This window comes from Monodelphis domestica, chromosome 4 (genome assembly GCF_027887165.1).
Source record: "Monodelphis domestica isolate mMonDom1 chromosome 4, mMonDom1.pri, whole genome shotgun sequence".
Taxonomy (NCBI): domain Eukaryota; kingdom Metazoa; phylum Chordata; class Mammalia; order Didelphimorphia; family Didelphidae; genus Monodelphis; species Monodelphis domestica.
In genome coordinates, this window is record NC_077230.1 from 328,447,050 (window position 1) to 328,473,666 (window position 26,617).

At 41.3% G+C, this 26,617-nt stretch overlaps 1 protein-coding gene across 1 annotated transcript in view; it reads left to right on the top strand.

Moving 5' to 3' along the window:
• Window positions 1–20,228, top strand: part of ME3 (malic enzyme 3) — a 309,466-nt gene extending 289,238 nt beyond the window's left edge. Inside the window, exons 9-15 of the mRNA XM_007490831.3 lie at window positions 12,769–12,866; window positions 13,142–13,255; window positions 14,984–15,089; window positions 16,968–17,110; window positions 17,558–17,731; window positions 18,747–18,845; window positions 19,959–20,228. Coding sequence (XP_007490893.1) covers window positions 12,769–12,866; window positions 13,142–13,255; window positions 14,984–15,089; window positions 16,968–17,110; window positions 17,558–17,731; window positions 18,747–18,845; window positions 19,959–20,120 — 896 coding nt within the window. The 3' untranslated portion in view covers window positions 20,121–20,228. The remainder of the gene's footprint in view (window positions 1–12,768; window positions 12,867–13,141; window positions 13,256–14,983; window positions 15,090–16,967; window positions 17,111–17,557; window positions 17,732–18,746; window positions 18,846–19,958) is intronic.
• Window positions 20,229–26,617: the final 6,389 nt, after the last annotated feature.

Consider the following 26,617-nt stretch of genomic DNA (forward strand, 5'->3'; position numbering starts at 1 on the left):
ACTAATATATATGTAATGCACTATGGACTAGGAACTACAAACAGAAAGAGAGCAATATGGCTGCTATCTTCACAAAGTTCATAGTCTAGCAGTGGACAAAATATATTACACAAATAGTTGTAATATATAATAGACTATGTTCAGTACATAAGGGAGGGGACAAATAGGTAGCACAACAGATAGAGTGCAAGCCTGGAGTTGGGAGGACCTGGGTTCAAATCTAGATTCATACACTTTTTAGTTGTGTGACCCTGGGCAAAACACTCAACCCCAGTTGCCTAGCCCTTATGACTCTTCTGCCTTGGAATCAATATTTAGTATTGATTCTAAGACAGAAGGTGTGGGTTTGAAAAAAAGCACATGAAAATGTACAAAGTCCTTTGGGACATTTAAGAGATAAATAATTATTCTGAATAGAGGAATCATGGAAGGCTCCCTGCTAGAGATAACCATTTGAGGTAAATGCTAAATGATTTCAAAAGGCATAAATGAGAATGAGAGATGGGAAGTGGAGGAAAATAACTTTCCATGTTTAACAGGGATTAAATCTAGACCCAAGAAAGCTCTGTGCCTCAGATTAGTTCTACTTGAGGATGCAGAGTATCCAATTGGTACAAAGTTTAACTGAACAAGGAAGGAAAGAGCAGGGAATCAGGAACCACACTGGGCGGATACCTACGTGATTTGCTTATGCCTCTAATGGAGCTATCATTGAGCCACTATCAGGAGTCTTAGAAAAATTATGGAGAATGGGAGAGGTGCCACAGGGCCAGAGAAGAGTGAATGTTGTTGCAATTTTCAAAAAAGGGAAGAAGATAAATTCTACAGTCTATAGACCAGTGAGCTTGACATAATCTTGGAAAGATTTTAGAAAATATTTTTCAGGAGAAGGTTTTGGAGAACTTAAAAAAGAAAGCAGTGATGAGCAATTAAGGCAGCATGGTTTCTTCAGTCAAGAACAGATCCTGGCAGTCTAAACTCACTTCTGTTTTATGATGGGGATGACTAAACTTGAAGATCATGGAAATGCTCTAGATGAAGCATGCTTAGATTGGGGCAAAACATTTCACAATATCTCATGTCAAGATAGGTAGGTAAGATGAGGGAAATTGTGCTTGATGATAACATGGTTACGTTTATTTGGATTGGGTTAAATGACCAGACACAAAAAGCAGTGACAAATAAGTTGTTATCATCTTGGAAGGAGGTCTCCATTAGAGTGCCCAGGGGATCTCTGTTTGACTTCTGCTGCTCAAGATTTTTATTAAAAACTTGGATAAAGATATTGATGGCATGCTTAAGAGGTTTGAAGATGACACAACACTTGGAAGGATGAGTATCTCTTTTGTCCAAAAATATCTTAACAGTGACATGTGCTAACAATAGAAATCTCTTTATTAGGTAGATTCCATTATTTTTATAGAACATTTTGTTAGGGACTCTTTGTATAGAGAGGGGATTTATTGAGAATAACCATTAATCAATCAATAGACATTTAGTAGGTGCTTACTATATGCCAGGAGTGCTAAGCACAGGGGATACAAAAAGAAAGTGCAAAATCAGTCCCAGCTCTCAAGGTACTTATATTTTAATGGGAGAGACAACATGTATATAAATAGGCACATAGAAGAGCATATGAATCAAATGGAAGGCAACCTTCCAATAGAGAGAGAGAGGTAGTAGCAACTAGGAAACCAAGAAATTATCTGTTATATTAAAAAATAAAATGTATGGAGGCAACTTGGTAGTTCAGTAGATTGAGAACCAGGTCTAAAGACTCCAGGAGATCCTGGGTTCAGATCTGACCTCAGAAATCTCCTAGCAATGTGACCCTGGGCAAGTCACTTAAAACTCCATTGTCTAGCCCTTAACATTCTTTTGTATCAGAAGCAATACACAGTATTGATTCCAAGATGGAAGGTAAAGAAAAAAGAAAAGAAAGTAAAGAGTTCCTCCAGCTAGGTTTCTTCAAGCAAAGGTTGAACCACCATTTGAAGTGGGAATTTCTGTATGGGTATAAGTTGGACTATATCACTTCTGGAGTCCCTTCAAGTTCTTAGTTCTGTGTTTCTATCATCCCATCTTCCTTTTGGGATGGACATCTTCATCGAGACCATGTGTAGCACCACGTGCCAGCTTTCATAGCATACTGAATTCATAGTGAACTTTATAGTGAACTCAAAAACATGTTCCAGTTTCACCATCCAAGCCATTAGATTGGGGTGAATAGCATCCTACAGAGTAGCTTGTATTTTTTTCCTTTTCTTAAAAGGTAGGGAAGCTAATATCAACAACAAACAAAAAAAGAATATGCTATGTGCACAATATTGTGTTTGGCATGAGTAAAGACATATAACTGAAGTAAGGGATCATCACTATCCTCCTAGAACTTATGGTCCAGAAGGGAGGAAAGTCAACAATACAACTATGATACATACCGCATGAAAAAGGCAGTAGAGGGACAAAACAAACTGCCCTGTGAAGTCTATGTAGGAAAGTTATTCATAGCAGCAAATAATGAGGGAAGACTTCTTGGAGGAGGGAGAATTTGAGTTAGACTTAAAAAATAGGAAAGAATTCAATAGATAAAAGAGAAGGATGACATTCCAGGTAGAGGGAACAGACTGAGAGAAGGCATGAGAGCAGGAAAACACAGGGCATGTCCAGGGAACAGAAAGAGGTCAAGTTTGCAAGGCAGTTTAGGTAGACAGAGTGCTGGACTCAAAGTCAAGATCTGAACTCAAATCTTGCCTCAGATATTTGTATGACCCTTGACAAGTCATTTAATACCTTTCAACCTCTGTTTCTTGGTTTATAAAATGGGGATAATAATAGTATCTATCTCACAAAGTTTTTACAAGAATAAATGAAATAATATTTATAAAGCACTATATAATTGCTGGCTATCATGATCCAGTTGTCTAGAACTTAGGGGAAAGAAATCTAAAAAGCCAGAAAGCCAGAGAGATAGGTTGGTACAAGATAATGGATGTTCTTCAGTGTTGAGCTCCAGAGTCTTTGGGCTTTAACATGGTCATCAGTGAGGGGCTCCAGAAGAAGTCACAACAGCTGCCTTTTAGAAATTACAAGTTCTTTACTCCCTAGAGGGGAATTGTGTAGAAAAATCAAGTTTTGTGCTTGTGCCACAAGACTGCCAGTGACCCATCCCACCCCGTCGAGCTACATTAAGTATATTTCCAGCCTTTTCGGGGTGAAAGGGTTAATTCTCTTCCTTCCCCACATGTCCTCATGTTCAGGGTGGAGATGCCCTGTACTTTCCTGAGTGTGATTGTTGGGAGGACTATGTTGGTTAAAAGCAGAGCGGAAACTGCCCTTGGGTAAATCTGAGGTTTGTCCTATTCAGCTATTTCCTGAACTTACAACCTCTAGAACCCAGTTTTCAGGAAACCCAATTATTGAAAACTTTTTTAAAAAAAGAAGAATGTTTATTTTTTTCTCTCCTTTTAAATAGAGTAGAAACAGCTAATGCTATCAACAACCTTCCTATACATCTCTTGGGCCTTAATCTGTTCCTCCATCTACCTCTGGAATCAATCTCAGAAAAAGTAAGACTGCTCTCAGAATCTGTGTCCACCAAAAAATATGTGGGAAAGGAGTCAGAAGTCCTGGGTTCAAGTCCTTACTATCCCTGCTACTTACTAGTGATGTAATTTTGGAAGTCATCTTACATATCTAGAATTCAGCTTCTTCTAAAAAAAAAAAAGGGAATTGAACCAGCTGATTTCTTCTCTGTGATTATGTAACTTTAATACTTTGGTTATGTAGCACATGTAGACCTGGGGACTCACTCTTTCAATCTAGATACAAACTGGCAGCCAGGGCTATATCTTCTTCTCACAACTATGAATCTAACCTTGAAGAATTGGAGAGTTTTTAACTGCTATTGCTCTCAAGTCCCTATCTCGTGTGTTCTCTCCAATATAATAGCTTCTAACCAGTGATAACTGGTTCAATATAATTTTGACCCAAGGAATCTCAAAATCATTGATAAACCAGTTGTCATCAATTAATTTTTCTTTACAAAGAAATATTTACGTAGAAAATATAATGACAGAAGTACCAAAATATCTATCTCTTCCCCCCCAAACCAGGGTATACATCTCTTCTATACCTCAGTCCCCAGAGAGGACAGACTCAAATTTTATAAGATGACTACCAAATATTCTGCCTTCCCAGGTGGTTTCTGGGTGGGCTTTGGACAAGTCACACCCTTAAATGAAGAAGGACACAGTATCTTAGATCCTGGGTCAATCTACATCTAGGCTGGGTTAAGCAGATCACTCTTCAGAGCTGTCTCGGTGATCAGGATCTCCTGCTGTAGCTGTGGCAGGTCTTGCCAGAGACTCCTGTTGTTGAATTTCTGGACATTGTTCCATCCTTTTAAAGCTCACTTGGTTGTATTCTGGTCAGTTCCATTTCTATTTTTCATTCACAGAAAGAATAAACACAACAGGGACAAAAGAAACTGAGGAAGCCATGGCTTCCTAGTTCCATAGAGCCTTGGACAGGGAGATAAGCCAGCTGACAGCAGCAACTCCTACCTCTCTCCCCACCTAGAAGCTTACAACAGTTCTTGCCTTGCTCATTACAAAGAGAGAGAGAGAGAGAGAGAGAGAGAGAGAGAGAGAGAGAGAGAGAGAGAAATTTCACTTGTTTGTGCCTTTTTATGTATACTGACTTCTGGCTCATAAAAATGATTTTATTTTGTTTTGTTTTTATTTTTTCTTTTAAGTAACCCTTACCTTATGTCTTAGAATCAGTAATGAGTAGAGAAGGGCAGTAAGCGTTAGACAATTGGAGTCAAGGGACTTGCCCAGGGTCATATAGCTGGGAAGTGTCTGAGGCCAGATTTGAACCCAGGAACTCTGGTCTCAGGGCCTGGCTCTCTACACACTGAGCCACCTACCTGTTCCTATAAAAGGTTTTCTCTCACCACAAAGCAAGCCAAAATGTCACAGTAAAAGAATGCCTGTGCATATTCTGAATGGGAGAGAGCCTCTTTATCACATGCCATCATCTGCTTTCAGAGGGATGCTCACTAACCTTCCCCATGAGTTGATACCCGAGATGTTGTTCGTGCTCTTAGGACCAAGCCCTGATCAACCAATCCTCCCATTGCAGTTATAATAATCATAGCCTCTTCCCAAGTTTGCATTCCTGTACCTGGATAAATTTGGCCAGTATTCCCCTTTCTTGGCCATTGTAAATTCTGATAATTATGGAGGTAAGCAGTAAAGGTATTATTCTCCCCATTTCGTAACCAAGTTCCTTGGTTATGAAAAAAAGAAAAGTGGATTTAACCCTTAGTCTTCTGAATCCAAGTCTATTTCCCTTCCATTATGATGGGATAAGGGACAGGAATTGGATGTGAGGAAGTCCAGGAAATTCCTTCTACTAATGCAGGTCAATACCTTTTCTATATTAGAGTCAGGACTTGAATCTGAGACTTCTTGGCCCTGAGCTTGGGTTTCTATCCACTTTATCGTGTTGCTTCTCCTGCAATTATATGATAGCTGTTATGCTATTTTTCACCCTGGCCATTAATATACAAACAAGAACAAGACCCTCCATCTCTGAACTATGGGCATTCTCCCTGACTTTCCCCCATGTCTGGAATGCTTTCCCTCTTCCACTCTGACGACTGACCTCCAAGGTCCAACGAAAATCCCTCCTAGAGGAAGTCTTCACCAATCCCTATTAATTCCAGCTCTTCCCTTCTTTTATCTCCCTTTTATCCTATATATATCTTGCTTTGTATTTATGGTTTGCCTGCTCATCTCCTCCATGAAATTGTAACCTTCTTGAAGGCAGGGACTGTCTTTTGATTTTTTTTTTTGTATCCTTAGTACTTAATAAAGTGTTGGCATAGAGCAGACATTTAATAAATGTTTATTGATTGACTAGCTTGTGAGTCAAACTCTCCAAATGTGCAAATGATTTATTCTGGATCTTTGCCAGTAATTAAAATAAAATGCTACAAAATGGGCAGCCTTGGTTATAGGTACATGACTTCTTGCAGATAACATTAACTGAACTGAAAAACTAGTGTGCCTTTCCATAGTTATCTTCTCTATAGAAATAAACAATTTACTAAAATTCATATTCAAAATCATTAGCTGATATTAGCATAAGCATTATAGAAGAGAATGAACATAGGTGGCCTTATGGTAAGTCAAAGGTGCTTTTCAAACTATTCTTTGGTCCATACCTGCCTGCTCCTCTTTCTTGCTGTTCTGCACTCTTTCTGCCTCTATTTGCCTTTCTGTCTCTGTCTGTCTTTCCCTCTCTCGGAATGAATTTTATTATTTTACATTGCTGAGTCACTAATAAAGAGAATCAGATAACAATATGGGAGCCATGTGGTAACAAGGAGAACTTGGCTGGTCTGACTGAGGAGGAAAATATATCAAGACAGCATGTAAGACTGGCAACCAGCACCTCTGTTCAATTCACACTAGAGCAAAAGTTAAATAAATGCAAACACCTAAGTACAATCAGGCACTTTATCCACTAATCCTTAACCATTATGAATCTTAATCCTTCTTGTTTTTTCTTTCTCAACTTTAGAGGAACTTTAAATTCCTCCCACGTAATTACTTCCCCCAGACCTGTCATGACTCTTATTTCACTTGGAGTTCAAGTTTCCCTATAACAGGATCTAACCACCCTGTTGAAAGTCTTTGGGTTGGCACAAACTTTCTTATTCAAGCTGCCTATTCAGCATTCTTACTATAAAAGTATGCCACCCCCTGTGTCTTGTTTTAAGGAAGAAACTACCTTCTCTGATCTATGACACAGCAGAAATAAGAAGAAAGATTATAACAGTATGCATAGTAGTATGAGCCTGTGTGATCATCTTCTTTTAAAGCAGCAGTGATCTGTTCTCTCTACCAACTAACTTATTTCAAGCTTTTCCTTCTTCCCTATACCCTCTTCTCATTCATTTGAGATTCACTCACAGTGCTTACGTTGGCCCATGAAACACATTGATGCATATTTTTCCTTCAACTCTACCATCTTGAGTAGGTCTAGGACTGAAGCCTTTTCAGCCTTTAATAGAACAGTTCTCCATCTTTTTGGCTAATGCAAGCTCCAGAATTGTTTATATTCTTAACATGAAAACAGACCTCATCCCTCTAATCTTTAAAACAAATGAAGACTCTAGAGGAATAGGTCAGCAGTCTTCAAATACGTGTAAGGCTGTCCTCCAGGGAAAGGATTAAACTTGTTTGGTCTCTGAAGGCTGAACTGGGAGCAATGGGTAGAAGTCACGGAGAAGTAGATATGGACTTTATAAAGGGAAAAATTGCCTGAGTATATAGCCTGGGCATGAATGGGTCCCTGGACACACACACACACACACACACACACACACACACACACACACACACACACACACATATCAGTTACAATGGGGATTCTTCCACTAGTACTAGGACTAGATGACCACTGAAGTCCCTTCCTTCTAAGTCTGAAATACTGTGATTCTATGAACATAGGAGAGGATTTTGAAACAAAAATATGAAGTGGTTTCTCCAAACTATGAAGTTGGTCAAGGCTCTCCTTCTACTACTTGTAGCCCTATTCATTGATTTATCTTTTTTTCTCTTCATTCTCTATCATTCTTCTTTCCCATACAACATTTCTCTTTTTATCTTTCCTCGTTTCACTCTCTCTTCTTCCTCTTCCCTTTTTCTTCCTCTTCTGTCTAAACCTTAGACCTGCTCCCTTAGCACCTAGTGCAAAATAGGTTGTCACTTCCTGAATTAAGAGTTTCTCTCCACTGATTAGATCCAATAAATATTTAGTAGGAGGAAGCAATAAGGAATTTGGTTAGCACTAAGATATATTAAAAACCCAACTTTGTGGTTCACTTATTTCAGTCACATCCACTCATGAGTTATGACCCCATTCGGCATTTTCTTGGCAGAGAAACTTCAGTGGTTTGCCATTTCCTTCTGTAGCTTATTTTACAGATAAGGAACTGAAGCAAACAGGGTTAAGTGACTTGCCCAGGATGACACAGCTAGTAAGTATCAGGGGGAAGATTTGAATTCAAGAATATAAGTCTTCATAACTTAAGGTCTGACATTCAATCTGTGGCCCCACCTAGATGCCCATAAAGCCAATTTGGCCATCCTGAAAATGTAGGTTTATGGCAGACAAAAACTATGTTGTGTTTCATTTAACTCAGCATGAAAACAGACCTTGTCCCTCTCATATTAAAAACAAATGAAGACTCTAGAATAGCAATCTTTAAGTAATTTCATTAAATACCTACTTAGATGCAAAGAACTGGGTCAGACTGAGGATTCAAAGACAAAAAAAGAAATTACAATCCTGGCCCTCACATAAGTTATAGGCACCAAAGCACTTAATCTGACATCAGAAAACCTGAGTTATTGTCTTAACTCTATTGGGTGACACGTGATAGTTAACTTACTTCTTTGGGCCTCATTCTTAATATTGGGATTAGGATATCTCTGAATTATGATGAAGACCAAATAAAATCATATATGCAAAGTACTGTATAAATTGTAAGCTATTATGATACAGATGGAGAGCAACATAGAATAATTAATGGAGAGCCAGCCTTGAAACTAAGAAGACTTGGGGGGCGGCTGGGTGACTCATTGGGTTGAGAACCAGACTAAGAGATGGGAGGTCCTAGATTCAAATCAGACAATTCCCAGCTGTGTGACCCTGAACAAGTCACTTAACTCCCATTGCCTAGCCCTTACCACTCTTCTGCCTTGGAACCAATACACAGTATTGATTCTAAGGCAGAAGGTAAGGGTTTAATTTTTTTTAATAGAAACTAAGAAGTCCTAGATTCATGTCTTACCTCTGACAGAGTATATGGCTGTGAGATCATGAAAATGTCACTTAACTTCTAGTTCAGTGATGTCAAATCATATTGAAAGGAAGGAACAAAGGAAGGAGGAAGGAAGAAGGGAGAAGAGGGGGAAGGAAGGGAAGGAGGGAGGGAAAAAAAGAGAGGGAAGGAAGGAAGGAAGGAAGGAAGGAAGGAAGGAAGGAAGGAAGGAAGGAAGGAAGGAAGGAAGGAAGGAAGGAAGGAAGGAAGGAAGGAAGGAAGGAAGGAAGGAAGGAAGGAAGGAAGGAAGGAAGGAAGGAAAGAAGGAAGGAAGGAAAGAAGGAAGGAAGGAAGGAAGGAAGGAAGGAAGGAAGGAAGGAAGGAAGGAAGGAAGGAAGGAAGGAAGGAAGGAAGGAAGGAAGGAAGGAAGGAAGGAAGGAAGGAAGGAAGGGAGGGAGGGAGGGAGGGAGGGAGGGAGGGAGGGAGGGAGGGAGGGAGGAAGGGAGGGAGGAAGTAAGGAGGGAGATAGGAAGGAAGGAAGGAATAAAGGAACAAAGGAAGGAAGAAAGAAGAAGGGAGAAGGGAGAGAGAGAGAAGAAAGGGAAGGAGGGAGGGAAGGAAGGAAGAAGGAAGGAAGGAATGAACGAACGAACGAAGAAAGGAAGGAAGAAGGAAGGAAGGAATAAACAAATGAAGGAAGGAAGGAAGATCTCTGTGGTCTTAAGGTAAAGGTAATTATCAATACGGATAAGATTCCTTGGAGAAAGTAGCATTTGAGATGAGCTTTTAAGGATGGATGGAGAAAGCATCCTAGGCATATGTAACAACAAGCAAAGCTATGGAGGTGAGAGGGCATAGGGAAGGGAACCAACAGAAAGGAAGGACCTGGAAAGTAATCAAGTAGGTTAATTTGGCTGGAGTTTAAAGTAAGCAAAAGAGAATGAGCACAAGATGAAGACTAATAAAGTCAGTGGCAGATTGTGGATAAATTGAATGTCCAACAGAGAAATGTCCTCAAGAACAGAAGGGAATGGCCTTCACCATGCAAGACTAATATTAGATATTAGAAGGGCCTTTCCAACAGTGAAAGTGATGGCTATGTACTGCACTGGGTACCATTCCATCCTCAAAAGAAGTGATGGACTCTTTTTTCCGGAAGGTCATTAAACAATAAACAGAGTCTCATCTTCCAGAAAGTGCAGCATCATCAGCCATCCCTCCATCCCCATCTGAAACACCCTCCTCACTGGAATATTGCATAAAATATCTCTTGATACAACCTTAGTATTCAAGACTTAGAGAAATCTCATGGATGGGAAGATAAACTGAATGATAAAGATACCTCCAACCATGAAGAGATGCTTGATACTAGAGGGAGAGATGGGTTTATTAAGCATTAAATGTACCTTACATTTCTTTCTCTTCTGTGCCCATAAAACCTGTGTTGCTTTTAGACATCTACAAAAAATGCCCTGCCACTAGAACAGGTAGGATGCCATCTAGTGGTCGTTCAGAATGGCAGTTGTCCTACAATAAGAAAATAAACTTGAAAAGCTGACCTCTCTCTTCTCAAGACCAGAAAATCTCCAGAGAGTCATCTAGTCTTAAATCTCTGTCTACTGGCAACCTAGCATCTATATTTTCTCAAGAAATCAAGAATTTCTCTCTGATTCTTGAAGGTCCCTAAGATGAATTTTCTATAGCCAACCTCCATAACCAAATCACTTTCCAGACACAAAAGAAGATATCATAAGCAAAGTAGGAGAACAAGGAATACATTACCTATCAGATTTATGGACAGGAGGCCTATGAATAAAAAAAGAAATAGGGAGCATTGTGACATATAAAATGGAAAATGTTTAAGACATTAAATGTAAAAGTGTTGTACAAATAAAACTAATATAACCATGATTAGAATGAAAGCAGAAAATCAGGGAAATTTTTATAGACAGTTTTTTGGATAGAGGTCTCCTAGAGAACTTTGTCAAATTTATAAGAATATGAGTCATTCCCCAATTTCTAAATGGTCAAAAGACAGGAAAAGACAGTTTTTGGATAAAGAAATCAAAGTTATTTATAACTATATGAAAAAATGCCCTAAAACATTATTGATTAGAGAAATACACATCAAACCTCTGAAATATCATCTCACATCTATCAGTTTGACTAAAATGATAAAAGGGGGAAATGGTAAATGTTGGAAGGGTCGTAGAAAAATGGGAACACTGGTACACTGTTGGTGAAACTATTAACTGATCCAATCTTTTTGTAGGGCAATCTGGAATTATGGCCAGAAAGTTTTAAAACTGTGTATACCTTTTGACTCAGTGATAGCACTATTAGATTTGTTTTCTAAGGTTATCAGGGAAAAAGGAAAAGAACCTATATGTTCTGAAATGTACAGTAGCTCTCCTTGTGATGACAAAGAACTGGAAATTGAGGGGATGTCCATCCTACACCACCCATTGGGGAATGGCTAAACAAGTTGTGGCATATGATTGTGATGAGATACTATTGTGCCATAAGAAATGATGAGCAGGTTAATTTTTTTAAAAAACCTGGGAAGACTTATGTGATATATGAAAAATAAAATAGGTGCAACTTTATATGCAGCAACAGAAATACTGTTTGAAGAATGACTTGTGTATGTCTACCTCCAGAGAAAGAACTGATAAATAAAAACAAACAAGACATAGTTTTATATATACATATATCTTTTTGTCAAATGATGCCTTCTTAAGTATGGGAAGTGGAGAGGCAGAGGGGGATACTTGGGAATTTCAGTGTAACAATTAATTTTAAAAAACAATTTTGTTCAATTCCACAAATACTTATTGTCTCTGAGTTATTCTCATGTGTATATGAATGATCTCTCCAGCTAGATCATGAACTTTGTGAAGACATGGACCGCGATCGCTTTTTAGGATCTTTCTTCTCTTCTCCCTCTTCCCATCTCCCTGTACACAATTCTTCTGTCAGTCAATCTGGCTGATTTGTGCTGCCGGTTTTTATTGGTGCCAGTACAGATAGGCACTCCTCTACCAGTCTCCCATGCCACCTAGTGGTGACATCACCACAAGCCCACCAGAAATCAGTCAACCCGCAGAAAGAATATTCCAAAATCACAATGGGGAGAAAATCAACAGTTTTAATGTAAGAGACTCCGAAACGTTGCTCTTTACTTGGAATCATAAGTTTTAGAACTAAGAAGGACCTTGGCTATGATCTCTTCCAACTTCTTCATGTTACACAGGGAAACCAAAGTGATCCAGAGAAATTGGGTGATTTGTCCCAGATCACACAGTAAATAGCAGAGCTGGGGTTTGAACCAAGGTGTCTTGATAACAAATATTCTGGTCTTTTCCTCGTACCACGTGGATAGATAATGAAAGATTGAAAGAAAATGTCTCTCTTGTGGAAGCCATGCGCCATAATAATACCTAAAGTTTATACAGTGAAAATTTTCAAAGCACTTTACATACATGATTTCACTTTATCCTCCCAGCATCCCTATGGAGTAGATGCTATTATTAGCCCCATTTTACAGATGAGGCTTAAAAAGATCAAGGGACTTTGCCAGGGTCACAGAACTAGTAATTTTCTGAAGGCAAGATCAAAACAAAAAGTGTTCCTGAAGCCAAATTTCAGCATTCTAGTCAGGTTGAAACAAATGTTTATGGACTTAAAGGCAAGAGACCTGGGTTTAAGTCCTTTATTAAACTAGCTACAAGTCCACAAGTCTTTGGACAAATGGGGATGCTTCTACTGTAGCTCCCTAGCTCCCAGGACCGTAAGGAGGAATGCACTTTTTAAGCCTTGAAAGGTCATAGGTGTAAATAGATACTATTTTGACCACACGGGCACTTATTTGGCATGGGAAGACCAGTATGTGGCAGGAGATTCACCTTGAGCTGTGTGTGGTCTGCTTGTAGGTACTGCTTCTGTGGCTGTTGCTGGCCTTTTTGCTGCCTTGCGGATCACCAAAAACAAACTCTCCAATCACGTGTTTGTTTTCCAAGGAGCCGGAGAGGTAAGTGCCACGTGCCATCTAGGATCTCTGTTCTTGTTTTTAGCCCCTCAGAGGGTGGGTGGTGCCTGTGCAGAGAGGACTGCTTCTTGGGAAACGTGGCGAACTCTAAAATGTGGATTTCTCTGTGCAAATACTGAAGGAGAGAATGCTAGGGGAGGAGGTAGGGAAACATCTCCGCTTATTCTTTGTAATGTATCAAATGCAAAATGTCCTAGTGAACAGGCCATTCCTTGCATCCCAAATCTCTGCCTAATGCCTCCGTTCTGGACTTTTAGGCAGCCATGGGAATTGCCCACCTCATCGTCATGGCCTTGGAGAAAGAAGGCATCCCAAAAGCAGAGGCCACCAAAAAGATCTGGATGGTGGATTCCAGGGGGCTTATCGTGAAGGTAATGTATATGGATTCCCTTCAAGCTGAACTGGGCTTGCCGGCACCTATTGGTGATTTTGTTTATTCGAGGTTTGGGAGTTAGATTAGATTAGATAGAGATTTCACTGTCCAGGTATAAGCAGCTAGTGCTCCTCCAAGTGTAAGAAAGGGAATATTTGGAAAGGGGCCACTGATCCTCTATTTCCTCATCTATCAAATGCTGCCTTACCGACAGGGTCATTTAAAAAAAAATACTGATTCTACACAAAGAATATCTGAGTTCAAACCCCATCTCTGATACTAACTACCTGGTATTTGCTACTTCTATGACCATAACGAGTCACTTAAATTTCTGGCATGAGGAAGTTGGACTCAGTGGCATGTGAGGTCTCTTTTAGCTCTCCAATGATGGTCCCATGACATTGCCCAGTGATTTGAAAGAAGCCAAAGTGCCCTCCCTAAACCTGGCCACGTAGTTGGACCACAGGCAGGTTTCCCAGCAGATGGGAATGCTAGGGTTCTGCTGAAGGAGTTACCCCATGAGAAGACTTTGTAACATCTCTGGTTTTGTCGTTTAAGGAAACCTCACTTGTTAAAGTCTCCGAAGCATAACCAGACTTCAGGTAAAAAAAAAACAACAAACAAAAAATAAACCTCCCATAGACCCAGTTTGTAGAATACTTCTCCCTCTCATCATACTGACTTCATTCCCTCTTGTTCTTTCATCGAAGTAACTAACTGAGCTGTCATTTTCACTGTCAAGTCCCCAGCTGTGGACAGTCCAGAAAAGTTGCTCCCAAAGGACATTATTGACCAGTGGCTAATGTGGCCATGTACAGGCTTTTGGTTTGTTCCCTGTTTCCTGGGTGCTAACTTTAAAGTTTCCGGCCATGGAATTAAGCCATTTGAGAAACTCAATCTACCAACCAAACAGCAAGCATCTATTAAAGGTTTATGATTTGTCAGGCACTGTTGTTGGAGGTGAAAATCCAATGAAAAAGTGAAAACAGGCCCTACCCTCAAGGAGCTTACATTCCAAAATATACACAAGTTTCAGGCTATACAAGAGACATTTGAGTTTTGTCAGGTAGCTTAGATTTCCTCATGATCGTTAATGCTTGAATTTAAAAATGGATTTCTACCTGAAGTCTTTCCTGATCCTCTTAGTTGCTCATGTCTTCCCTTCCCTTCAAAAAAATAGATTATTTTGAACTTCCTTTGTAGGCATTTATTGATGAGAGGTAGCATGATATAGTGGATAAAGGAGCTAACTTTGGGGTCTCAAGGTCCTTTCCTGACACATACATACTGGCTGTGGGACTCTGAGCAAGTCAATTAACCTCTCAATGTCTTAAGCACCTCATTAAAATTCTTAAGAGGCTGGTACCAATCTGCATTAGTAGAGGCAAACTCATAAACCTGTAAATTTTCAGATCCTAGAAAGAAACCCAGAACCTTCTCCTCAACAGACTTTGTAAGCTCCTTAAGGGAAGGAAATGTCCTTTTTGACTTTTAGTCCCAACTCCTAGAGAGGGAAGAGAAATGGAGAAGAGAGGGGAAAGGGAGAAAGGTGGGGAGAGGAGAAGATAAAGAGGGAGAAGAGGGATGTTTATATATAGCTCCTCAGGATTTAAACTTAAATCCTCCTGATTCCAAACCAAACCAAAGTGTCACTGAGTTGGCATCCAAGGTTCAGGGCTATTGGAGATCATCTTGGCTTCTGTTATTTGTTCTTTCCTTCCCCCAGGGAAGAAGTCACCTGAACCATGAGAAGGAGGTGTTTGCTCAGGATCATGCAGAAGTGAATACTCTGGAAGAGGTGGTTCGGCAGGTGAAACCCACAGCCATCATAGGTAGGTGCAGAGCACTTTCCAATCAGGGTCCGCTTGAGCCAAGGACAAGGGAAGGGAATATTCTTGTTTACAGGTGATGCCATTCTGATTGCATGACATTATTCTAAGAATATTTTCATGACATCGTACTGATTGCATCAGCTCCAGAAGACTATAGAGCAGAGTTCTTAAACTTTTTGGGGTAATGGACTCCTTTGGCAGGCATTCTGTCAAAGCCTATGGACTGCTTCTCATAATCATGTTTTTAAATGCATAAACTAAAACAAAATGAGATTAAAAAGGAAACCAATTATATTGAAACACAGTTAACAAGATATTTTTTAAACAAACAAGTTCACAGACTCGTGTAAAAACCCCTGTTCTTCTGGGAGTGACCCATCACTACTCAAAAAACCTTGGGCAATCCATGCTCACAGAAAAAACAAAGATGGAGCCTGGTTATTGTCCAGATTTGGATTAGTTGTGTAGACAGCCTATAGAGTTTATCCCCAAGTACATCAATTGATCTACAAAATTTGGCAAGTATCATTTTCCTGATTTTGCAAATGAACAAAGTAATATGTGTCAGAGCCAGAATTTGAACTCAAGATGCTTGGCTCCCCATCCAACACTCTGTCTACTGTGCCTCAACATCTTCTCTTTTCCTTATGGACAAAATCAGCTCAGTATTTATTGAGTTCCTATTCTGTGCTAAACCCCACATGAAGCAACCTAGGGGCAGTCCATAACTTCTAAAGAAGATCCAGCCTAAAACCTCTTCTGACCACCCCCCAAGGGTTCATCCTCCTTCCTTCCTCAAATTAGCATGTATCTGCTTTTGTATTTCCATCTTAGATTCTACCCACCCCTTAATATTTAGGCTTCTTGAGAGCAGTCAGTCAATCAATAAGCATTTATTAAGCACTTGCTATGTTCCAGGAACTGTGCCAAGCAGTAGAAGGCAGTGCTATGGAACCTCAGCGCGGTACACTTAACACACTTATATGAATACTGGGTCTGTAATCAGAGAAGCTGGGTTCAAATACCATCTCTATCACACCTTAGATTCAAATTCTGCTTCAGATACTTACTAGCTGTGTGTACCTGGGCAAGTCATTTAATCTTGGTTTACCTCCATTTCCTTGTCTGGAAATGGGAATAATAATAATAGCTACTATCCAAATAATTATAAAGCCCTCAACCCAGTGTCTAGCACATCATAAACACTATATAAATATTAGTTATTATTATAGTAATTGATCTTTTCAATGGAGATGATAATAGCATCTATTTCCCAAAGTTTTGTGAGGATCATATTATTATGTTATATATTATCAGTTATTATATGTAAGGCACTTTTTTAAGCCATCAAGTGCTATATAAATATATTACTGTAAATTAGCTATCACCATTATTATTAATTTTTAATAAAGATAATAATAGCACCGATTTTCCAAAGTTGTAAAGTATGTAAAGCACTTTGCAAACCTTAAAGAAATGGGTAAATTATGGTTATTTTTATCATTATTATTGTTCATTGCCTACAATGACCTTAGACAATTCACTTTACCTCTTTGGACTTCAGTATCTTTACCTATAAAATGAGAAAGTAGAGCTTAGTGGCCTCTGAGCTCTCTCCCAGATCTAAATCTCTGTTCCTGGGATTCTTTTTCTTTCTGTCTTTGAATTCATGGGAGGCACTTCATTAGATTAGATTGAAGATACTCCCAGTGAGGGGAGTTAAGTTCCTTGCCTAGGATCACATAGGCTGGAAGCAGCACAGGTAGGAAGGATTCAAACCTGGCACTCCTTACACAAAGCGATGCTCCCCTCTGGAAGGCACAAAAGGGAGACGTTCAGCAGCCACAGCAAGGAACAAAGCTCTTTTCTCTTGGTCAGGGGTGGCAGCCGTGGCAGGAGCTTTCACTGATCAGATTCTGAAAGACATGGCCTCTTTCAACAAACGACCAATCATCTTCGCCTTAAGCAATCCCACCAGCAAAGCCGAGTGTACCGCTGAGAGATGCTACCGTGTCACTGAGGTAAGCAGCCAGGACACTCAGACTATGATTTCTCTTTCTGGGTATCCATGTATGCACTCAGTCAATACATACTTACCCTGCTGTACACTCGGTCCTTCACGAACTGACCTTTCCTGCGCTTTGACTCTGGGAGGCACAGGGGGATAAGAGATGCTCCCAGAAGATCACGGGCATGGCAGGGGGATGCGACGTGCCCACAGAGAAACCAGAAGGATGTGGTGGGATGTGAAACCCCGCTCACGAGCTTGTTCCCCCTCTAGGCCAGTTGCTTCATGCACAAACATTTTTCCTCCTTGGCCACAGATTGCTCCACCAACCTTCCCCGCATGCATGTTCTTGGTTACAAGAATGGCCCAGAGAGAGACTTTGTGGCTTTTGGCAATCAGTCCACCACCACGGTCAGGGGAAACAAGAAACACTCAAAGCTTGTGCTCCTCCCTCTCACAGGGCCGAGGGATATTTGCCAGCGGGAGTCCCTTTAACAAAGTAACCCTGGAAGATGGCAGGACCTTTTTCCCTGGGCAAGGAAACAACGCCTACGTGTTTCCTGGAGTGGCCCTGGGTGTCATCGCCTGTGGAGTCCGGCACATCCCTGATGAGATCTTCCTCCTCACAGCTGAGGTGTGGTATGCTCCCTCACCAGCCCCACTAGCAATATTAGCCTTTCTAGGAAAGCCATATTATTCCATGTAATTTCTCACATAGTCAGAAAGGATTCCAGTCTAGATTTGTAGCTCGATGTAGAAAATAGCAAGGGGGTGCACAGCTGGGTGGCTCAGTAGATTGAGAGACAGACCCAAAGATGAGAGGTTCTGGGTTCAAATGTGGCATCAGACTCTGTGACACCAAGGCTAAGTCATTTTACCCCTGCCTCTGTTTCCTCGTCTGTAAAATGGGGATCATGAGATTATCTATATCTCAGAGTTGTCATGAGGATCAAATGAGAAATTTGTAAACTTCTTTGAAAGCCTTGAACTAGATGTCCTCCAAGGTACCTTTCCCCTCTAAGTCCATGATCCTCCCTTGGAAAGAGAGTTTGGGTTCCTCTTTTTTTAATCCATGTCTCCATCTTGATGCCCTCGTCCTCCCTCCCCCAGCTTCTTTCACCTGGGGCCATGATGCACTTCCTTGGCTCTGGCATACACTCTAGGCACACGCATGTCAGCCATTAGCAGAACTCTTTCCTCCTGGTCCCTTCCCTCTCTTTCCATTTCATGACACAACAGTTCTTGGAAGGATCCATGATGTCTCTCTGAAGCTTAAATTTGACCCCAGGGGAGAGAGAGGCATTGGTTGGTCTCCTAGTCACGGGCATGAGGCTGATCTGAAAGACTGCCTGACCGCTAGTCCCCACCACTGGCGGGCTTGGAGGTTGAGATCAGGCGTAGGGAGAAGGACTGGGGTTGAAGGCTGAGAAAGCAGGGCCAAGCCCGCTTCCACAAGGCACACAGAGATGGGCAGCTCTAGGTCCTGTTCCTGATGGCTGCTTCCTGAGCCCTGAAGGGTTCTCCTGTCTACACTGGCTGACGATCTCTGCCTGTACCCCCCACTCCCATGTTTGTCTAGAGTGCCTCATTCCAATGACCATTCTAGGGAAGAGAGGTTTGGCTGTTCACTCGGCTTTTCTTTTTCTCAGCACATTGCCCAGGAGGTCTCTGATCAGCATCTTGCCCAAGGGCGGCTCTACCCACCGCTCAGCACTATCCGAGACGTATCCCTGAGAATTGCAGTCAAGGTAAGACCGTAGCCTGGACCAAGGGCCGGTTGATTGGGTGATGAGTGAATCTGAAGAGGCTAGGCTGGTCTTGTAAGATCATCAATGCAAAAAATATTCATGAGGCAGCTCTGGACTCTGTAAAGGGGTAGCTAGGTGCTACAGAGAACCGGGACTGGACCAGAATTTAAATTAGACCTCAGGCACTTACTAACTAAAGGACTGTAGGCAAGTCACTTAAGTCCTGTCTGCATAAGATGGGAGAAAGGAATGGCAAACCACTCCAGTATCCTTGCCAAGAAATCCTCATAGACAGTTGGTCCATGGGGTGATAAGAGTCAGATGTGACTGAATGACAGAACAACAAAGTAATTTCCAGGGGGAGGACTATAGGAGCTGTTGAACAAGAACCATGTACTGCATAGCCAGACCTTGGGTTAGGCAACAGGGATCTGAAGATAAAAAGCCAAACCCACCCTTGCCTTGAAGGAGCTCTCATTCTACTTGAAGGAATTTGCATGTTCCTAGAAAATAAAAAATATAAAATATTTTTTTAAAAAGAGGCAGCTGTGGATCAGTGATTAAGAGCACGGTGTTTGGAATAATATGACCCACGTTCAAATCCAGCCTAGGAACTTCCTAGCTGTTTGGTCTTGGGCAAGTCTCTCACCCTCAGTATGCCTAGGAGGCAGCTAGGTGCCTCAGTAGATAGAGCACAGAGCCTGAGTTCAAATCTTCCCTCAGATACTATCTATGTGACCCTACACAGGTCACTTAACCTCTGATTGCCACCAAAAGGATTCACTGGAGAAGGAAATGGCAAACCACTCCAATATCCTTGCCAAGAAAACCCGAGGGATAGCCATGGTTCAGGGGGTCACAAAGAGTGTGACACAGCTGAACAACAAAGAAAGTGATGGAAGACACCAGCAACTTCTGGGATTGGGATAAGCTCTTTGTACTTGGCAGCCTTGGAGCTGAGCTTTGAAAGGGGCTCATCATGGCTGGATTGTCCCATTCCTTCTCCAGGCCTCTTCAGGCTTGCTTTTTTTATTTTTATTTTTATTTTTTTTTGGAAATGTGTGTCTTTTAAATGACTGCTCTCCCGAATCACACTTTTTCTTTTCATCCCAGGTCCTCGACTATGCTTACAAACACAGCCTGGCCTCATGGTACCCAGAGCCTGAGGACAAGGAAGCCTTTGTGAGGTCTCTGATCTACACTCCAGACTACGATTCATTTGTGCTGGACAGTTACAAGTGGCCTGAGGAAGCAATGAAAGTACAGAAGATCTGAGGCCATTTCATTGACTCATAATGGCGAGTTTGGATCTCCTGTCCCCCAATGAGTGAAACTATATTCAGATTTGGAACACTGACAATATAAATGGATATTTCCCCAAAATGATTATTCTCGTGTTTTGGGTTTTTTTGTTTTGTTTTTTAGTTAAAACTCTTTAGGATAGAGCACCATGGGGGCAGCTAGATGGCCCAGTGGATAGAGTGCCAGGTCTAGAGACAGGAAGGCTCTTTTTCCCAAATTGAAATCCAGTCACAGATACTGACTAGCTATGTGTGACCCTGGGCAAGTCACTTAATTCCATTTGCCTCAGTTTCCTCATATGGAAAATGAGCTGGAGAAGGAAATAACGAATATCTTTGCCAAGAAAATCCAAAATGGGGTCATGAAGAGTTGGACACAACTGAACAACAACAAAACCAAGCAGTGAGTGTGCTGTCAAGGCTTGTGGAAGCTTATGTGATTGAGGAGTGGTCTTTTTGTGGGTCCAGGAAATCCAGCACTCACACCATTTTTGTTTCTTTTTTTTGTTTTAAAACTCTTACCTTCCATCTTAGAATCAATACTGTGTATTGGTTCTAAGACAGAAGAGCAGTAAGGCTAGGCAATGGGGATCAAGTGACTTGCCCAGGGTCACCCAGCTAGGAAGTGTCTGAGGTCAGATTTGAACCCAGGACCTCCCATCCCTAGGCCTCTCCATCCACTGAACCACCCAGTTGCCCCCCTCAGACCCTTTTTTTATAAATCTCTTTAGCTCTTTCACAGGTCTGAGTATGCCCTTCAGAGAAGCACTTTCCTTCTAGAAAATGACATGAAAACATTTCTAATAAGAGGTATTGAATGATAAGCAGGGTGGTGTTAGAGTGAAGTAAAATCCAAATAATCCTGTCCAGAGTTGACAGCAGTGCTCCCCCTCATACTGAGAGGAACCCTTCCCTCATGGTTACCTCCAATACCCTCAGAGTCCTTCTAGCCCCAGAACTAATGCTAGAGGATGGAGCCGGGGTATGCCCCCATCACTTACTTGTTCTTCAATAGATTTGAGTTCATTATCTATTTAAAACTATTTGTTAGGATCCCCCGTTAGCCTGCAAATCTCTGCCTTTTCTCCACCCAACCAGAATCAATGACATAGCATAACAGCCAGTTAACAAGCATTTATTGTTTCTGCTATGTTGGAAATACAGTGAAAGGCAAAAACAGTTCCTGCCCTGAAGGAACTCACATTCTCTTGGGGGAGACAAGCTGAAAAGGGCTATGTCCTAACAAGATATGCAGGGAAATTGGAGGTCAGCTCAGAGGGAAGCACGAGCATTAAGGGAGACCAGGAAGGACTCCTTGCAAAAAGGGGGACTTGGCCAAGACTTGAAACAAGCCGGGAGGTGAATGGATGTAAGAGGACAGTATCTTGTGTGAGGAGCAGCAGCCCAGTGTCCCTGGAATGAAGAATCTATGAGGGGCAGCTAGGTAGCCCACTGGATAGAGAGCCGGTCTAGAGTTAGGAGGACCTTAGTTCAAAACTGCCCTCAGACACTTCCTAACTGTGTGACCCCAGGGAAGTCATTTAACATTGTTTGCCTAGCCCTTGCCACTCTGGCCTTAGAATTGATACCAAGACAAAAGGTAAGGGTTTAAAACAAAACCAATCAGGATTTTATATTCAATTCTAGAGATAATAGGGAGCCACTGGAGTTTTGAGGGGTAGGGGTGGGGGGTAACATGGTTGGAACTGTGATTTAAGAAGGAAAGATGCACTGGAAGAGGAAGAGATTTGACGTAGGGAGCCCAATCAGTAGACCAGACTTTTTTTAAAAACCCTTACCTTCTGTCTTGGAATCAATACTGTGTATTGGTTCCAAGACAGAAGAGTGTTAAGGGCTAGGCAATGGGGGTCAAGTGACTTGCCCAGGGTCACATAGCTAGGAAGTGTCTGAGGCCAGATTTGAACCTAGGACCTCCCTTCTCTAGGCCTGGCTCTCCATCCACCGAGCTGCCCTCTAGACCAGGCTTTTACTTTGACATTGTCCTCAACTTTTCACTCTCTCTCTCACCCCACATATTTAATAAGTTGACAGATCTTAGAAAATGCTGAATTGAGGCACAAGATGATAAGGATCTGCACTAGGATGGTGGCAAGTATCTGAAAAAAAAAGGGGTCATATATGAGAGATAATATGAAGATAGAATGGACAAGATATGGTGATTGCTCAAGATGCAGTAAATAACCTTTGCTTCTTTGGTATTTAACCATGCTCCAAGCCAGTGATGGCGAACCTTTTAGAGAATGAGCATATGTGGGATGCCTCCTTACCCGAGACAGGGGAGGGAGGAAGTGCTCAACATTGGGCTATTGGGCACAGAGACAGGTGATAGTAGAAATGTCCTCAGGTGTGGAGGAGAGGGATAAGCAGCCCTCTCTGGCACATGACTGCACTTCCAGAGGTCCGTTCAGGGTTGTCTGCCCAAGTGTAACGTCATGGTCAGATATATGAGATGAGACACATCATGCATTCAGCCCACGTATGCAGGCATCACACACAGTGCTCTGCCATAGTGCCATGGTATGTTTATTATATAGGCTTTTGGTACACACACATAATCAATTCTCTACATATGTGACATTCTACAGTTTGATTGGATATTATCAAATCACCTAAACAACACTCTTGTGATGTTACTACAACCAAGAATTCTGTGATCATTTACTAGATTTCTACAACACTTTGTGATAGATATGATTAATGTGAATAAAGCCATTTGTAGGTTAGTACCCCTTGACCTGCTGAGAGGATCATTGTGCTTTTGGTAAACTTTCACTATCCATCATAATTGCTTGGGAGATGAACAACAAAACATATTTGTATCTAGGTGTGAAGACTTTAGGCAGACCAATTTTAGGGTTTTCCTCAATTTACAAGTTCTGTTTTTCTTGTGTTACTTTGAAGTGCCTAGCAACAACGAATTCATTCGAGTATGGTAACTGTAGGACAAGATTCATTATATTACTCAACCTTTCAGCTGGTGTTTATTGTAGGGCCTTGGAGCGTATCTTGTGCTTGAGAAAGGAGAGGTCATGGGCAGTAATCTTTGGGCCTTTGTTCTGTAATTGCAATCTTTTGGGGGTAATTACCTAAGGGGCTTAAAGTAGGGTATATATTATTTGTTGATCCTATGAGTATTTGCTCTTATGTTATTTCTCCTGTATTGGGAAGAGAATAATAATCATAACAAGTCCACTAGTGGGGAAAATTGGGGGAGAGAAGTCACAAAGGGGGAGCAGCAGGGGGCCCTCATTCTGGAGTCTGCTTTACTGGCCTTCCTTCCTCGGATCGTGACCTTGTCAATCGATTGGGGTATGATGGCCTCCGGCAGGCACCTATGCCATAAGCTTGCCAACACGGCTAAGCCCTCCACAGCACCTGTTTCCACCACTTCCAAGACCCTTAGAACATTTTTTTTCATCTGTCCCTCTTACCAAGGGAAGTCTTTCCATGCCTAGGGTAGACATTCCCCTTCCTCACCAACAAATTTGGGGCTTGTCATTTACCCTTAACCTGATTTAGCCCATCTGCCAAAAGGCTTTAGTAGGGTATAGCTGCTGCACATGCTACAGCTTCTTGGAGTCACAGGTGAGAGTTGAGTGCTTGGTGGAGACCAAAAGTGGATGAGCAGCCAAGAAAAGAGCTCAACAAACCCTCATTCCCAGGCTACTAGTTTCTTCCCTGAACATCCCATTCCCCATATATTCAGTAGACATAGGTCATATGTAGAAACAGTATTTAATATCTATATTAAAGATACATGCAGTAGACTGAGATTTAGGACATAAATAACTCATAACACCATATGTTGCAATTTTATTCAAAACACATTCATGCAAACCATGATTGCTTATAATCAATGGAAATATGCAGTGTAAATTCTAATAATGTACCCAATATAGAAGATTCTTTATTTGAACCAATTAAGACCAAACTGTTGCCTGTAACTTCCTGAAATAGTATAAGCTAACCTGATCAATCAAACTTCCATAAGCATTTTGCAAAGAACTGTGCTAGCCTGAGAGTCTGAAGGCAAAAAGTGAAAATGTCCCTGCTCTCAAGAAGCTTATACTTTATCAGGAAAGACAACATGACATACCTATGTATGTATATGTGTGAAGGGGGATGGGGAAAGGAGAAGGAAGAAGAAGAAGAAGAAGGAGAAGGAGAAGGAGAAGGAGAAGGAGAAGGAGAAGGAGAAGAAGAAGGAGGAGGAGAAGGAGAAGGAGAAGGAGAAGGAGAAGGAGAAAGAGAAGAAGAGAAGAAGAAGAAGAAGGAGAAGAAGAAGGAGAAGGAGAAGGAGGAGAAGGAGGAGGAGGAGAAGAAGAAGAAGAAGAAGGAGAAGGAGAAGGAGAAGGAGAAGGAGAAGGAGAGAAGGAGAAGAAGAAGGAGGAGGAGGAGAAGGAGAAGGAGAAAGAGAAGAAGAGAAGAAGAAGAAGAAGGAGAAGAAGGAGAAGAAGGAGGAGGAGGAGAAGGAGAAGGAGAAAGAGAAGAAGAGAAGAAGAAGAAGAAGGAGAAGAAGGAGAAGGAGAAGGAGGAGAAGGAGGAGGAGGAGGAGGAGAAGAAGAAGAAGGAGAAGGAGAAGGAGAAGGAGAAGAAGAGAAGAAGAAGGAGGAGGAGGAGGAGGAGGAGGAGGAGGAGGAGGAGGAGGAGAAGAAGAAGAAGAAGAAGAAGAAGAAGAAGAAGAAGAAGAAGAAGAAGAAGAAGAAGAAGAAGAAGAAGAAGAAGAAGAAGAAGAAGAAGAAGAAGAAGAAGAAGAAGAAGAAGAAGAAGAAGAAGAAGAAGAAGAAGAAGAAGAAGAAGAAGAAGAAGAAGAAGAAGAAGAAGAAGAAGAAGAAGAAGAAGAAGAAGAAGAAGAAGAAGAAGAAGAAGAAGAAGAAGAAGAAGAAGAAGAAGAAGAAGAAGAAGAAGAAGAAGAAGAAGAAGAAGAAGAAGAAGAAGAAGAAGAAGAAGAAGAAGAAGAAGAAGTGATGGGGGAAGCCCACCAAAAGCTTAGAGGATCAGGAAAGACTTCATGTAAAAGATGGAATTTTCAAGCTGAGTCTTGAAGGAAACCAATTATTCTAAGTGGCAGAGATGAGGAATGAATGTACTCCAGGATTAGGGGACCATCAGTTTAAAGACCCAAAATGCAAAATGGGGTGTCATGTGAGGAAAAATAGCAAGAAGTCTAATGTGACTGAACAGAAAAGTGGGAGATAATGTTGGAAAGGTGGGTTCTTAAAGGCTTTGAAAGCCCAGAAGAGAAGTTTGTGAAATTTCATTTTTCTACGTTGTATTATTTTATCAAGGTCCTGGATTATAAAGGCTATATTAGGAAGAATTCCTAAGCAGGCTCCATCTAGTCTATAGCCTTTTGCATTCTCTTTGTCCTTAGGAATATGGTCCTTTCATAGACCCAGGCCAACAGGAAATGTTCTATAATAATACCTTCCCTGCAGATGTATGAATCCTCAACTGTAAGTTTAAGTAAGGACTGAGGGTCTGATGGATCACCTCTTAAATAGCTATCACCAGTTAAAAATGCCTTGTGTTGGTCAAGGGAGGGGCTGAATAATGAGCTCCCCAAAAGGTATATGTATACCTGGTCCGATGCCCGAGAGAGTCATTTGACCATAATTAGGATGTCTTGACCAGCCAATTAACAAATTAAATTAAGAAAATTCAGTTCCTTGGGAATTTTTTAATCACTACAAATTTATATGTGATTCTCAAAGCAATGAAAAGCAATTTGAGTTTATTGAATAGGCAAGCAACATGATCAGGTCTACACTTTAGGAAAATCACTTCAGCAGTTGTGAGAACAAAGGATTGGAGAGGGAAGAAACTTGAGATGGAGACCACTTGAGAGTCTTGCAATAATCTAAGAGAGGCTATGTGAGCAGAGAAAAGTGGATTGCAGCGAGTTATCATGACTTTAAAAACAGCAAGATTTGGTAGCTGTTTGGATAGGTGAGGTGAAGAGAAGCAAAAATTTGAGGATAATGCCAAGGTAATGAATGTGGGTGACTAGAAGGATGCTGGTGCCCTTGCCCAAATAGGAATATTTGGAAGAATGGGTAGATATTGGGAGAAAGATAATGCACCCCCTTTTGAACCAATCACTGGCTGGATGGTTCTTGTTCATTCCTTGTTTTGAAAAGGACCATGGTGGCCAATGTCTTGACTTTCTCATGAATTGGATTTAAGTGAGGCAGAGTTGCACAAAGACATCAGTCTCAGTTGTAGCATTTCTATAAACAATTGAGTTCTATATCCTGAATATCAGCAAAACCTATTTACTTATAGCACTAATTCTGAGTTAATGGATGGCCCTAGAGGCAGTTTGGTGGTACACTAGAGCTAGTCTTAGGGTCAGAAACACCCGAGTTTGAATTCTGACTCAGACACTGTGTGACTCTGGCCAAATCACTCAATGACTTCCGGCTTTAGTTTCCTCATCTATAAAATGGG